The sequence below is a fragment of the Dipodomys spectabilis genome, unplaced genomic scaffold (assembly GCF_019054845.1).
Source record: "Dipodomys spectabilis isolate Male_0828 unplaced genomic scaffold, ASM1905484v1 ptg000241l, whole genome shotgun sequence".
Classification (NCBI taxonomy): domain Eukaryota; kingdom Metazoa; phylum Chordata; class Mammalia; order Rodentia; family Heteromyidae; genus Dipodomys; species Dipodomys spectabilis.
In genome coordinates, this window is record NW_024870918.1 from 5941256 (window position 1) to 5957324 (window position 16069).

Here is a 16069-nt window from a genome sequence, read left to right on the forward strand (position 1 = left end):
AGGCAAGCGCTCTACCACTGAGCCACCTTCCCAGCCCCTGTACATCACTTTTACAATAAAAAGTTTTAAAAAAAGAAATTAATTTGATCACAAGTTATTACTCGAAGCTATTCTTGTCTCTTTCTCCTTTGGGCCACGAGTATGTCAATAAGTCTTCTAGCTACAACATAAACCCAAAGCAAATCATTGGCTGACTACCTTATTTTGGAAACTATGAGTAGAGTTACAACATGGTAACAATTTAGCTATTTTTGAGGTAATTGGCTAAAAATTACAAAGTACCCTAGATTTGGACATCAGAAGGATCAAATCCAGATAGTTTTTCCTGTATTTCCTAGTAAGTATACTAGTAAGACACTTTGGAGAAAGCATGTTGAGGTAAAAACTGTTGTTTTAAGTTTTTGTCTTCTAAGATATTGTGTAGATTTCTTATTTTACCTTTTGAGGGAAACCTGGCATATAAAGATTTAATTGGAAGCTGGGCACTGGTAGTTCACACCTATAATCCTAGCTACTCAGGAGGTTGAGATTTGAAGATTGTGGTTCAAAGCCAGCCTGGGCAGGAAAGTTTGTGAGACTCTTATATCCCATTAACCATCAGAAAACTGGAAGTGGAGTTATGGCTCAAAGTGGTAGAGCACTAGTCTTGAGCAAAATTGCTCAGGGACAGCTCCCAAATCCTGAGTTCAAGCCCCACCACCGACATTAAAAAAGAGAAAGTAAAGGAAAAGAGAAAAGGTTTAATTGGTATAAGAGAAGTACAAAGACCCAAATCCATTTAGTTCAGGTGTAAGCTCAACAGGCAATTATTAAATCTCTACTTTTTTCTTCTCAGCACTGCCAGACATCTCATTTAAAATAAGTACTATTTAATCTGTAACCACGGATCCTGGCAGAGGTTACACATAAAATGAATTGTGTCAGAGACCCTATGTGAGCAATGATGAGTAATAACTTCCCCCAAGGAACAGCCTAGACATAGGCTACTGGCAAGTGTAAAATATTCCATGTACCTTTCTGTTGACAATCATAGCCAGTGATTATGAGATGTTGCAGCTGGATGACTACAGTTGCATACAGTTTATGCATGTACAAATGGCAGGAGAAGAGAGTAAAGTTTTAGATCAAGAATAGTGTAGGAATTTGGAAGACCTGAGTAGGTAGGGAAACAGTATGGGAATGACATTCAGACTGTGGAAGGTATCAAAAAACTACATTAAATAGTTCAAGCATTCACAACAAGAAAAAATCCTTAAAGATAATTAAGCAAGTGAATGACAAAATCAGAACTCAGCTCCCAAATGATTAGTGTAAAGAAAGCTTGGAAGCTTTTATTTTTTTCTTCCTGAGAGCAGGTAGGAAAAGAATCACGAGGTTCCAATGAACACAATCAAGAAGAGTAATAACAGGAGTCAAAATAGAGGAGGCAGATATGAGAGATACTGCTAAAAGAAAATCAAAATAACTTGACAATAGTGGTTTGAGTGGCTGTGTGGTAAGGGGAAGGGAAGAGCCAACACTTTCAGGACTGAGGAAATGAAACAAGAAGTAGGCAGAATATCGTGGAGGAGTGGGGTTGGGAGGAATTTGAGGGTACTAGAGAGATTGATTTTGTTTGTTTCTGGACAGATAAAACTTGAAGGAATGGCTGAGGAACCAAGTAAGACATTCAATTGCAAGTTGCAATCATGATTTTGGATACTTAGAGAGAAAGGTTAGGGCCAGAGATAGAGTTTTAGGAATAATTTCCAAAGAGGTATACGATATTACCAAGCAAAAAGGGTCCAATAGTGAAGTGCTGAAGAGAGAATCAGTAGATGGAAATGTATGACTGAGTGAATAAAATGTGAAAAGGTTATTTAATATAAACATGACTGGATACATGTAAATAGGTAAACTTACCATTTAAAACTAAAGCCTCTAATATGATATTAAAAATAAAGCTATATACTATTAAATCATCTAAGGCATAAGGCATAAAAAAGTTAGAAATAAAGAAAAATACAGAAGCATTGTAAGAACAAATAAGTCAGTGAATTGTAACAGAAAATAACTTACCAAACAAGAACAACAATAAAAAAGAAAATAACTCACTAGGAAATATAACCAGTTTTAAAAGTTTATGAGCCTAGTAACATAACCACAAAATATGTAAAAGGGAAACTTCACAGGAGTTGAAGAAGAATTGCTATAATTTTCCATGGTACTAGATTTTTAAATCTATAAAAATGTCATAAATAAAAAAGAACTGAAAACTGTGCTTCCCAAGGTAATGTTTGCATTTATGAAAATGCATCCTTTCCATGTCAAGATCAGAGCGTGACCTAGGATGTGTCTGGAGAATGTCAGGAGGAAGACTTGCTTCCTGTAATATCAGATAGAAGGAAAAAAAGCATAGATCAAGATACCATCCTACCTACAAGGAAGCTCAAATTATGGCTCTTTTTCCCCCTCTCTTCTTTCTCTCCCATTTTTCTTTTATTGGTGTCATTACTAGGGCTGGCATTCTACCACTTGAGCCACACCTCTACTATTGTTTTCAAGGATAGGTCTTTTGTTGAATATGAGGAGGTTGAATCTTTAAAATCAATGTATTTTCAGTTCACATTCTAATAACGTGTGTGTGAGTATGTTTATGTGTGTGTATGTGTGTGTGAGTGTACACACAATTTAACAAGTTAACTTTAAGATTAATATATGAACAGAGGGCTATTGTAGCTGCTGATCCTGAAGTATAACAGGAGGATAACTTGCCCTCCTAGACATCAGAGCTAATATGTTTATATTATTAAGAAACCAAAAGTTTCATAGAGATAGACCATTTAGTAAATGATGCAGAGTCAGTTACCCATATGGACTTTGACTTAATACCTTAGATGAAAAGTCAGTTCTAACTGGGTTGTCGATATCATATGAAAGGCGAATCTTGATCCAGTTTTAGAAGGAAATATAGAAAAATACCTTTTGGATATTAGAGTCTAAAGAGCAAAACAAAACTGCCAGGGAATTTACATTAGATTTGCACATTTCTGCTTATCAAAGGAAACTGCAAATATGGTGCATAAATATCCCCTCACACTGGAAGAAGCTAACTAGCAAAAGATTATCATTTAAAATATATAAGATTGAAGGGATAGATGGGGTTGGGAGACTTGGGGAGGATGATGAGAGGGTGACATTGATCAAGATGCATTGTACTCACAAACTGATGTTTTGAATTGAAATCCCTTTGTACAACTACTTAAAGATAATTCCAAAGTAAACAAAAAAACGTAAAACCAAAGTATGTAAAAGTAATAAGGGGAAGCTTAAAACTTGAAAAAATATAAAAGGGATTATAAGGAATAAGGATGACTATTAATTAAAGATGAACACAAGAATGTCCCAGCATTATTGGAGCCTTAGGTGGATTAGAACCAAAGGACTCAGCTTTGAGGGTGGTACTGAGAAGCAGGCCCCCAGAGCAGAGCAATGGAGATGCGTGAGAATCCAGGTGAGGAAGAATAGAAATACGGATCCTCAAGTACAAGAAAATGAAAACTACCCTTTTACATATGCTGCCACACAGGTCACTCAGGTGTTTGACCTCAGGATACTGAGTTGTGCAGAAGCTTGGCATCCAAGTTCAGGTTCAGCATTAATGAAGTGCTGGGACAGGTGCAGGTAAGGCTTTGGAGGGAGGAACGGATTGGAAAGCTTTGGATTAGAAGCGGCATCAACTCACAATACAGAAAAGGGGCCCAGGAATGGGTGAGAAATGATGGAAAGATAAACAATTGTTTTAATTGGAAATGTCCCCCAGATGTACATGTCCGTTGAACACCTGGTCCCCAGGTGGTGGCACTGTTTGGGAGATGGTGAAACTTCGGAAAGTAAGGCCTAGCTGGAGAAAGTAGCTCACTGTGGGTTTGCCACATGAAGATTATACCTAGAACCTGCTTGCTCTATCTCTCTGTCGTCTCTGTCTCTCTGTCTCTCTCTGTCTGTCTCTCTTCCTCTCTCCCTCTCTGCTTCCTATCTGCCATAAGGGGAACAATCCCCTCTCCCACAGGTTTCTGTTACCATGATTTTCCCAAGCACATGAATCCAGGAGACCATAGATCGAATCCTCTGAGACTGAACTCTTTCCTCCTCTAAACTGCTTCTGTCAAGTGTTTGGTTACAGCAATGAGAAAACTGAAAACTACAAAACTAGCACCGAAAGACAATGGGGTATCATTTATCAGCATAGACCGGGAAGGTCATGAACAAGGGTCTGGGTCACTGCTATTAGCCACCATGATTTCTTAAGGGCCACAAGCACCAAGGTATATACAACAATGAGTACTATCAGTCTTCATTAAAACATCAACTTGTTGTCCTCATATGGGGCTGGTGGGTTTGCAGGACTAATAGCAGAGGCTCTGAAGGGATTCCAAGAGCAGAGACTCTGAGAGGCAGCAGCTGAACAAAGGAGCAGGCACTACCTTCTGGAAGGAAGAAGCTCTGTGGTTTCTATACATAAAGTTGCCTCAAGGAGCGCATGGTCAGTTGAACCTCTTTTTCTGATTGTGGTATTCTTTTATGTCCCCCAAATCAATATGCTGTTGTGGGCAGTTTTTATTGTTCTATGCAAAGACATTGATGGAATTAGGTCATAGGTTGGTTTCAAAGGAATGTAGTGTTTTCTCTGAAGACAACAGTTCTTGCCAGAGCTGGTGGCTTACATCTACAATCCTAGCTCTTCAGGAGTCTGAGATCTTTGGGTCTCAGTTTGAAGCCAGCCTGGCGAAAAGAAGTCTGTGAGAGCTTTATCTCAAATTAACCAACCCCAAACCCAGAAGTGAAGGAATGGCTCAAGTGTTAATAAATCATCAGCCTTGAGAAAAAACAAAAGACAACTGGTTTTGATTAAGCAGAGAAATGAACTTCTTCAAGACCTACATACCTACACGAAGTAAGTAGAAAGTACAGCAGCACCCTTGGGTGTTGATGTCATGATCAGCCATCACACAGAGCACCACGCAGGACCCATCAAAATACGTCTCCCATGAGCCCCCTCTGCTGTGTTTCTCAAAGCAAATAGGCATTTACTAACAAGAGCTCCACTATGTGTATGAATTAGATGCTGAAGGGGGAAAACAGATGTCAATACCAGTCATAAAGAAGTCCTTTAGCCCAATCTGGAAATGGATAGATTGCCCATATTTCTACAGAAAATCAAAGAAATTCTAACGGTTACAAACAAAGAGCAATTCCTGTTCAGTGCTTCTTGTCCTAGCTGTGGGCTCTGCAGCTCACTGAGCAGATATTCTTCTGCAACACAGTCCTCATGGCTTTTCTAGCCAGGCGGTCTCCTCTGCTCTAAGTGAGGTGATGCGATTGTAAAGGGAGAAGATGGTACCTGGAGTCCACCTTATTTGTAATGCATCTAGTACTGTCTGTGGACACAGCCCCTCAGAAATGCAAGTGTTTTCATTATAATTATGACTTAAAAATCTCTAACATTTCTATCCAGAGACTATCACTTGCTGCTTATTAGAATGTGTTTCCTTAGCCTGCAGCTAGGAATACAGTAGTTCATATTTCTTAACTCGCACTGAAGTGCAGCTGACTTTTATCAGCAGGGGCCATGAGGAAGCCACATGACTCTCACCAGGCGGAATCCTGAGAACCATCCCATGAAATGCCTGGAGATGTTCATTCAGCCTCATTTGGTTTTGTGACCTCCAACTGGTTCCTAGGATTTCATTAGAAGTGCATTTCCAGGAAATTAGCAAGGCTACTGAAATGTGCAGTTCCAGTAAGATATCATAGCGGTAGCCTCACCTTCAGCAAATCACCAGAACTTGGGAGAAAAAAAATCCCTCCTATGGCTTATGGAAGCTCAAGTTTTAGATACTTTCTTAGATGAAGAAAACACAATAGGCTGAGACCTAACCACGTTTGAGAAAGGAGGGTACAAAATATCACTTGGTACCAAGTGTCACATTTGAGATGACAGCATCGTTTATTGGGAAGTATGATCATTTATTATTAACTGCTTGCTTTGCCTCTATATATGGTAGTCAAGTTGTGTTCATGGGTCTATAGATGCTCATGGGTCTATAGATGTCCCTTTTTTCTCAGCTCCTCTCTATCCCAACTGGAAGCTTCTGGAAGGCTCACAAAGACTAGGTGGGTGTTCTCTGGAGACAGTCTTGCTTAATCTAATCAATTCTTTTTTTGGGGGGGGGGTCCAGTCGTGGGGCCTGAACTCTGGGCCTGGGCGCTGTCCCTCAGCTCTTCAGCTCAAGGCTAGCACTCGACCACTTGAGCCACAGCACCACTTCTGGGTTTTTTCTTTTTGCTTATATGGTGCTGAGGAATTGAACCCAGGGCCTCAGGCATGCAAGGCAAGCTCTCTACCACTGAGCCACCCTCCCAGCCCCTCTAATCAATTCTTTATCTAAATGTTTGGCAACTCTCTCACCAGCTGGGCTCAACTGACCTAGGAGAATAATCTCTACTTGCTGAGGCCTGATGGGAATTCATCCAGAGTGGTTGATTCAACATATTGGCTTTAGTGAGACAATTTCTGAATAAAAATATTCCTCAGAGAAATTAGCCATCATGGGGCTAAGCTAGAGTCCAAATCCTTATTTGCTATGCAAGTGAGTTTGCATTTTCTCATTTGTAAGGTGAGGCTAATAATTGTGCCTCTCTTTGGGACAGTTGAAATGATGCGTGTGGTAACAGAAGGACTTAGCACTCTGGCTGGCACCGATCAAGTGCCAACTAAACATTATTTCTGTTGACCCAACAGAGTTCCCTTATTACAGCACATTTCTAAGACGTTTTGCTCTGATGGAGGAAAGGTTTTTCGTAGCTACTGGTGGATACTTCAGAAACTATATGGATGTTTCCAGTACTTTGGGGGTCCATGTCTTGATTTTTCCATCTGTATAGATTAGCATAGAGCCCCATGTTGTGTTACTGAAGATACTTGATACAAAGCATACGTGTGATTCATTATTCATAAGCAGGGCAAAAGTTCAAACCAAAGGGAAGATTTACTGAAGCAATTGCCAAGAGGAAACCTATTTGTTTCCTCTTCAGTTCATTTAGTTGGGGAAATCAGAAGCACTTGGATGGGCTCCAAAGGGAATGATGTTAATACCCTGCTGCAAATACTTCGTTAGAGTCAAGACAGGAAAACAAAAAACTATTCTGGGGAATAAACTAATGGAGCCAATGAAGCTTGAGGGTGGTTTTAAATGCTTGGCCAGAAGAGAAAATAAGATGCAATGGAAGAAAGCTTTAGGGAATGTGGAGGGGAGCTGCCACCGACAGGGACTTACATACCAGTTCTTTCTTCTTCATGCACTCCATGAGGATGATGAACAGATGTTGCGCTTGCGTTCGAGTGTACGTGAAGGTCTTTTGTATAGTCACTAATAACTGGTCCCTCAATGACTCATTGATAAGCCTGCAATGAAAACCAATGTCACAATGTCAAACAGGTCAAGGCAGGACATTATTTTTGGTTTAACTTGTATTGACACATCACTATACACAGTTGTGAGGTACATTGTGATGATGTTTCGAGTCATGATACATTGTGTAATCCAAGTATTCAGTGAATCCAACTGCTCAGATACTTGTTTGTTATTTCTTTGCTGTGATACATGCAAAAATCCCTTCTAGTTATCTTGAACTATGAACTAGCATTATTAACCTCAAGCACTCTACTGTGGAAGAGAAATAGTATGGACACAAAAAACATTGAGGATTTGTTTGAAATAGCACATTGTTCTTTTTGTATTTTTCTCATAATAGTTACTTCGACTGAGATAATTTAAAGAGATATGTTGTTGAAAATGAATCCATTTAAATGTCTCAGAACCTAACTGAGAACAGTAGGAGTATTGATCTAGGTTTTATTTGTTGCCATTACTATTTTCTCTTTTTTTTTCTATATCACCTGTGTTTAACACTTTCTTCCTAAAATTCTGAAATAAAAAATGCCTTGCTAGGTGCTCGTAGCTCATGCTTATTATCATAGCTAGTTAGAAGGCTGAGATCTGAGGATCACAGTTTGAAGCCAGACCAGGTCGGAAAAGTCTGGGAACTCTCATCTCATTAACCACAGAAAAGTTGGAAGTGGAGCTGTGGCTCAAATAGTAGAGTACTAGCCTTGAGCAAAAGGAGCTCAGGGACAGTGCACAGGCCCTGAATTTAAGGCTCAAGGCCAGCACCAAAGAAAACACACACAAAAAGCCTTGAATTAATCATCTTTACCTTCATAGGATACTATATCATTTCTCCATAAATTACCATGTCATCTCTAAAGAAAGGTTATGTCTCAACATTACTAAACAGAAAGTAGGAGTTTTAAGATTATTCTAAAATGCAAGGTAGGTAGACCTCATTATTTATGTTGAGGTTTTACTGTTACAGTGAAGTCTGATCCATAGGAAGTGTCAATGCACAATTATGTTGTCTTGACTATGGATCAATAGCAGCTCATTTTAACTCCTCTTACCAATCTGGTGAGAAGAGGCTCTCTCATTAGTCACCAAATGGCAGGAAATGAGAACACTTTATTAACAGAGACTGTCCAAACTCAGGAGGATAAAATTGCTCTCAAGGACCGTGGCAAAATGACCATAATTAGCCTAATATTTCATAACATGTCCATTGTCTCCATTGCTGAAGTAGCAGCAATTCCTAGATAAAATGGTAAATTATTTGGTGCTACAAGGAATCCAAATAGATTTCTATAATTTCACAGGCAGGATATTTTAGCTCTAAGGGTCAAATACAGCAAATGAATGGCAGAGTCAGAACCAGAACCTAGATCTTCATCAAGCTACCTCTTTTTGCTCTAAGTGCTCATACAACTGCTCTTCCTGCTCATTGGCTACTAAAGCAGACAGTTGCGGAACCTTTCCTTCAACATGAAATCAAGACAAATTTTCTTGGTTCAAGGAAAGCAAGGAGGGAGATTTGAAGCCTGGGGTTTACCGAATGCACCAAGTTGGATCTTAGGCATGCCACTTTTTTTTTTTTGGCCAGTCCTGTGGCTTTGAACTCAGGTCCCTGAGCTTCTTTTGCTCAAAGCTAGCACTCTACCACTTGAGCCACAGTGCCACTTATGTTTTTTTCTGTTTATGTGGTACTAGGAATCAAACCCAGGGATTTATGCATGCTAGGTGAGCACTCTACCATGGAGCCCCATTCCCAGCCCCATGAATGCCACTTTTGAAAGAATGGCATTCCCCATGACAGGACTATACAAAGGATTATGAAGTTCACTAATCTGGATGGAGGGCTGGGTTACATCTCCTGTCCTCATCCCCTGGCAAGATCTGTATCAATGATATATTTAGAAAAAAAGAGAGTAGCTTTGATAAGGTTGATTAAAAAAGGATACCAAATCTCTCAAGATCATCACATTTATTTTGGATGAGCCCTGAGCTTGGCTGTGGCCATGTATTCCTTCCTTTAACCAATGCCAATGAACATTTGCATACATGACTGGTCCATGTAGTGCCAGGCACTGTGGATACATCAATGGGTTAAGTGGCATTGGATGGAAGAACAGTTATGGGAGTTCAACTCTGACTATGGGTGGTAGAGAAACAGGAAAGCCTGTGATAGCTGATGTAGGGGTCCAGGGACCGCTGAGGAAGTGCTCTTTTATCCAAGCCCTGAAGAGTGAACGAACATTAGCATGGAGATAGCGTTATGGCCAGGGTAAGGAGAGACAAAGATGTCATAAAGAGACCTAATTTGGAGAAGATAAAAAGAAAGTCATAGGGGTAAAGCTAGACATGCTATAGTTCAGATCCCGAGTGTCTCTCATAGGCTCCCATGGTAAAGATTTGGCCCCTTGCTTGGTGCTAGAGGAGGCAGTAAAAGTCACTGGTGATGTGCTTTTAAGGGAGATTATGGGATCCAGACCCAGGCCACATTTGTTCTCTTCATTAATGCCACACATTTTGCTGAGGTATTTGTTAAGTTGGACAAGAGACTAAGAAGGAGAGCAAATGGAAGCAGGATGGGTTTACAGAGAGGCTGATCAAAGCCAGGACCATGGGGGGCTTCGGAGATTGTATTGGAGATTTTCTTTTATTTCTTTCTCCTTTTTTCCTCCCTTTTTCTATCCATTGTTTCTGCTCTTCCTTCCTTCCACAAGGTCTTGCCATATAGCCTACATTGGCTTTGAACATTTAAACCTATTGCTTCAGCCTCCCAAGTGCTGGAATTACAGGAATAAGCTACCACTCCCAGTAGGATTTGGGGTTATGTCTCCAAAGAAATGAAAGGCCAATGAATGATTTAAGCAGGAGCATGACCCTGCCAGTTAATTTTCTTGAGAGTCAAGATCTGAACACTCATATTCAGGCATATGTCTACTTGACAGGCAGCCCACGTGGGAGAGTCTAGAGAGGTCTGCAATATCAAGTGTGCATAAATGTTGTACATGACTAACAACAGAAGGGCCTCTGCTGATTAGCCACTTGATAGGTCTAATCACTCATCTGCAGGTGTTTAATTTTTATAACAACTCAAAATTTGTTTTCCATTGCCAACCATCTGTAATGAAATCTGAATTCCCCGAGGTCATTAACTGTTTGAGAGATTGGTGTGTCACTGCATCCAATCTGCCACTTCAAAAAAATCAAGAAATGATGTGCAGTGTACCTAGTTGTGGCTTTCACTGGTTCAGGAGAGCTGGAAGAGTCCTACACTTTCGAGTTTCAATTTCAACAGTGACAAAAGTTGTGGCTTTGGCTAAATCATTTGGCAGCAAGAAGCACAGAATGTGAGAAGTAGATTGGTGTTTTCAGATACCTCTCACTGATGGAACAGAAATGGTTTTTAGGTGAAACAAAAGTGATTTGGTCTGTTGAAAACATTGCATTATTATCACTAAGCACTGCTATTCACTCCCATGTCAGGTCCTTTCCATCCTAGCTGAATCAAGAGGGAATGATTTCTAGTGCTGTTCTACCTTTAAGTGGTCCCCAATGTTTGCAGATCTCCCTCTTAACAATCAAATAATAGAAATTAAATCTCATGTCTTTAACAGAAATTTAATAATACTTTAGGAATACTTCATGTGTCCATAGTATGACATAATTTTCCATACACAGTGGACTCTGGGGATAATCTCTTGATAATCCTCAAGTCAAACATGTATGAATTCCATTTTGCACAGGAGGAAATGGAGTGAAGGATTTGTGATTTGTGTTAAGTCACATAACTTGATGACCTCAGTGTCTGAGATCAGTCTGTTGACTTCAGATTTGTCCCCATGTATTCTCTCAGGCTATCTTTCAATTTCTTAACTGTCTGCATTGCAAGTATAACATTAACTCAATCTGATGTAGGCAAATGCTATTCCTTCATATGTGTGCGCATATATGCGTGTGTATGAATATGTGTGTGTGTTTATGTGTATATCTCTATCTATCCTTTTTTGAGAGACCACCTGAAGAAAATGAAAAAGAAATCAAGGAAAATAATGAGAATCTTGCAAATGAGGATAGTGATTATGAACATTTAGTAGCTTGAAGATTCTGTTTATTCTGAATCCCTGACCGTCACCCCATTTTTTTTTCTATATTGTACTGGATGATCTCTGTTTTGTCTCTATCTTCCCCTAAAGACTCTTATTTTGCAGTCAGATCCCTTCGGATTTTGGGAACAAGACTTTCCTTAAATTCCTACTTTAGTACTTCTTTCCTGTGTTTTTCCCCCTTTATAACATAGGAGCAATTTAAAGAATGTGACTGATATTATCAAACAAACTTAGAGATACATCCATGTTAGATTTCTTTTTATGGCACTAGAATAGTGATTGAAAAAAATTATTGACAGTGAAACATAGACATAGTTTTATGTGAAATTTCAGTTTTAGGACTGGGTCCTCGACTTAAGTGATCATATTTATGGAAACGGCTAATTCATGGCTCCACGTGTATCAGTGTTACTTTTGGTTCACCTCCAATTAGAGGGTTTTATGATGGGAAATACAATAATTTAAGTGAACAGAACCTCTGTCTATGGCATTTCTGTCTCCATTTAAATGCTGTGTCTATGATGTGGAGCTTTTAGATGAGTCACAGAGTAATTTAAATTCAGTCAATGTGTATCGAGAGCTCAGGAAAACCAACAAAACTCCCCACACTTTGCAATTAATATTCTATTTAAATGAAGGCAAAGCAGCCCACATGTAGAAATACTATTCTCAGAATAAATTTAATTATCTGAAATATCAAATTTCTTTTTTTATTGTTCCTAGAACTGAAAATTAGAAATTGCATTTTGAATTCAATAAGACTCTAAGAGCTATTCTTAGATTAATTAAGGAATCTTAAGGAAAGGATCCCTTGAAAAGACCCCATAGATGCTCTCTCCACACATAATATGAGAAAACTTTACTTATATGAATAAAAATCCTGTTAACACCATAATCTGATACTGAAAAAGCATCATTTCTCACAGAATCTCTAATTCTTTAAAGAAAAAGGAAGTTTTATTATTTGTTTGAAACCAAAGCAAATTGCTAGTGTAATATAAAGGACACAGAAAGTTATATGTCTTTTTGTGTTGTTGTTGTTGTTGGTAGTGGGACTCAAACTCTGGGCCTGGGTGTTGTCCCTGGGTTTTTCAGCTCAAGACTAGTGGTCTACCACTTTCAGCCACAGTGCCACTTCTGATTTTCTGGTGGTTAGTTGGAGAAAAGAGTCTCACAGACTTTCCAGGCTGGCTTTGAACTGCAATCCTCAGACCTCAGCCTCCTGAGTAGCTAGGATTATAGGCGTGAGCTACCCGTGCCTGGCAGTTATATGTCTTTTTCTTTTTTAATTGTGAAAATACCATACTAAGGGGTTACAATTACAGGAGCAAGGTAATGAGTGCATTTCTTATCAAGCATTGTTGTCTCTTCCTTTGTTTCCCCTTACCATCCCCTCCCACTTCTCCCACCCTTACACCTCACCCCCCCTCCCCCAGCTGAATTTCATTCCAATGAACTAATCTTTATGTTGTCTTTTTTCCCCACACCTAGGTCATAGAAATGATAGTACTTAATAGTCTTGGGAAGTTTAAATGAGTTCATCTTTGTGAAGAACTTAGAAAAATGCTTGGCACATAGCAAGTTCTATATAGCCATTACTGTTATTCAGAGGCTATGAGGCTTTTCAGAAGAGAGTCACTACTGCGTCCTTCCTTCCTTCTTTTTTCTTTCCTTCCTTCTTTCTTTCTCTCTTTTCTTTTTCTTTCTTTCTCTCTTTCTCTCTCTCTTTCTTCTTTCTTTCTTTCTTTTTCTTTCGCATGATCTGAGTTTGGGGCCTTTGTATACAATGCAGGGCTCTTTTCTGGGCGTCATGGGGCTCTCATACTTGAAGGTGTAGTCACTTAGCAAAAGAGAAATGACTATTCCACTTAAAAATAGGTTAGAAGGGCTGGGAATGTGGCTTAGAGTAGAGTAGGTAGAGTGCTTGCCTAGCATGCATGAAACCCTGGGGGTTTCTCAGCACCACATACACAGAAAAAGCCAGAAGTGGCGCTGTGCTCAAGTGGTAGAGTGCTAGCCTTGAGCAAAAAGTTTAGGGACAGTGGTCAGGCCCTCAGTTTAAGCCCCAGGACTGACAAAAATAAATTAGAAACCATGTAGTCTTTCTTTCATTTAAGAAATGGACAGCTGGGAATGTGGCTTAATGGTAGAGTGCTTGCCTGGCATGCACGAGATCCTAAATAAATCTGTGAATAAATAAAAAAAAATACAAAACTTTATTTCCAAAAGAAAGGAAAGAAATGGAAATACAATTAGAGAAACTTGATTACAATTTTTTGAAACCACCCCATACAGACATCTACATATTTACTTATTTAGTAAATCACTTAGCAAATCATCCTGATGTCTATTATGTGCTAGACATGATGCTATGGAGGAATTGAGGGATGAATTATATTCAGTTATAGAATTAAGGAACTCACAGAGTTGTACGTCATGTAGAATTCATTAATAGATAACACATTTTCAAGCATAGAGTATAAAATGACATTTACTTATTGTATTATTTTTGTGGGTTGGCCAGGGCACAAGATGTTTCTTTAATTCTAAGTTCAGTACCTGAGTTGGAATAATTGGAAATGCTATGTATTGGGTGGTACTGCTTCCCCCCGCTGATTGATTGTAGGCAAACCTACATGGAAGTTGCCTTCTCTTAAAGTGTGAGTTCCAAGGAATATGTTTAAAGATGGTAGGCAGACACTACAAGGCAGCTCTTATTACAGGAGGAGTCACTAGTGCCAAGCTATCTTTGCTGACTTTCTTTTCTACTCCCCTAACACTGCCCCATCACTCATTCTAAACAGAAAGCAGGAATAAATGTTCCAAAGGAAACATAGGCTGGCAATGCGATGGGGTTGTTAGTGGTAAGCAAGGTACTTAGTATTTTAAGACAAGCTTTGTGCTATACATTTTCCAGAAGGCACTTCACAAATCAGGTTAATCTAAAAAAATCTAACCACCCCGTCAAGTTTTGTGCTGCATGGACAGTATTACTTATGCATTACTTATGTTTTCTCATTTTCACTAAGTGCTTGCTGAGCAAGGTACTGAAGACAAAAGGCATTTTCACGATCCTTCTTGTTGATACCCTTACTCTGAACTCTATCCTTTCCTGAAGCATGTCATGTTCTAAAATATGTGTGTGTGTGTGTGTGTATGTGTGTGTGTGTGTGTGTGTGTGTGTGTGTGTGTGTATGTGTGTGTGTACAGACACACGCACCAATACTATGCCTTGAACTCAGGGCCTGGACTCTGTCCCTTAGCTTTGGCATTCAAGACTGGCACTCTACCACTTGAGCCACAACTCCATTTCTGGCTTCTTGGTGGTTCATTAGAGATAAGAGTCTCACAACCTTTTCTGCCCAGGTTGGCTTAAAACTGTGATCTTTGGGTTTCAGCAGCCTCTTGAGCAGTTAGGATTACAGGCACGAGCCACCAATGCCCAGCTTATATAAATTTATTTATGATCTGTGTAACTTTGCTAGAGTATAAGCCCCGCAAAGGCAGGGATTTTCATTTTTTGGTTAAAACAGTATTTGTCAAATAACTGCATATACAATGTTGAATGACAAAAACGCTGTTACCATGCAAAAGCAGCAATGTCAAATAAAATATGGGAGGTCTATCAGTCACTCGAGTGTTCCCAGTGTGGTGGAAACCAATTTTAAAAACAGAAGAGTTGGGCTTTCCAATGAGATTAGCCACTATCCATATGAAGACATTTAAATTTAATTACAATGAAATAAAATTCAATTTGCAACCATAGCTCAAATGCTCAGGGTCCATGGTGGGAAAGCACAGTTGTGGACTCACAGAAGAGTCTATTGGATAGTGCTGATGTTGTGGTTGCCAAGGCAACCAAATACTCTACTCAGGGTTGGGACTGGCAAGACATTTAAAAAGCAAAATCCTGAGCAGTGCTGGCTATGCAGATTCTCTTTTCTTTGCTTTAGGTAAAAAAATGTGCCCAAGAGTAGAATGTAAAACGTTGCCAAGGAATACAGGGACTGCCACATGGTTAGGCAGATTTTTCTGCCAAAATCTGAAGTCAAGCACATCCTTTGAGTTCATGCCAAGTAAAATCCCATCAGTGAGAATTGCCCGTAGCCAGACAAGGACAGGCAATTTTTTTTTCTTTCTTTCTTTTTATTGTTTTAGGCCTGGTAGGAAAGCCAGAGTCAGAGCTCGAACTGAGATGTGTGGAATTGTTGGGCAGGCAAAATACAGACATTTCCTTGCTGGCTGTGCTTTCAAGGTTGGTTGGGCATGTATTCAAAGACGTTCACCAGCACATGGAGAGAAGCTGGAAGCTGGATGCTGTCTTCTTTGTTGTCTGCAATAACGTGACTCGGGGGCCAGCAAAATCACCCCCGTGCAGTTAGGACATTTACTGTGTCTCAGCTTCCTAGAAGGCAGTACAGCACAGACACTAAGAACCAGCCCCAATCTGCCTGGGATAAGCACTTTCCAGCTGTGTGCTATTTAGCAAATGACATAACTTTTCTGCCCTCAGGATCCTCA

At 39.6% G+C, this 16069-nt stretch overlaps 1 protein-coding gene across 5 annotated transcripts in view; it reads right to left on the reverse strand.

Annotated features, from left to right (window-relative positions):
* The window catches only part of Trpm3 (transient receptor potential cation channel subfamily M member 3), a 277889-nt gene that overhangs the window by 170586 nt on the left and 91234 nt on the right, over positions 1-16069 (reverse strand). For all 5 annotated transcript variants that reach the window (XM_042699329.1, XM_042699328.1, XM_042699330.1 and 2 more), the window contains exon 9: positions 7324-7447. In XM_042699329.1, the coding sequence (XP_042555263.1) occupies positions 7324-7447 (124 nt within the window). The remainder of the gene's footprint in view (positions 1-7323; positions 7448-16069) is intronic.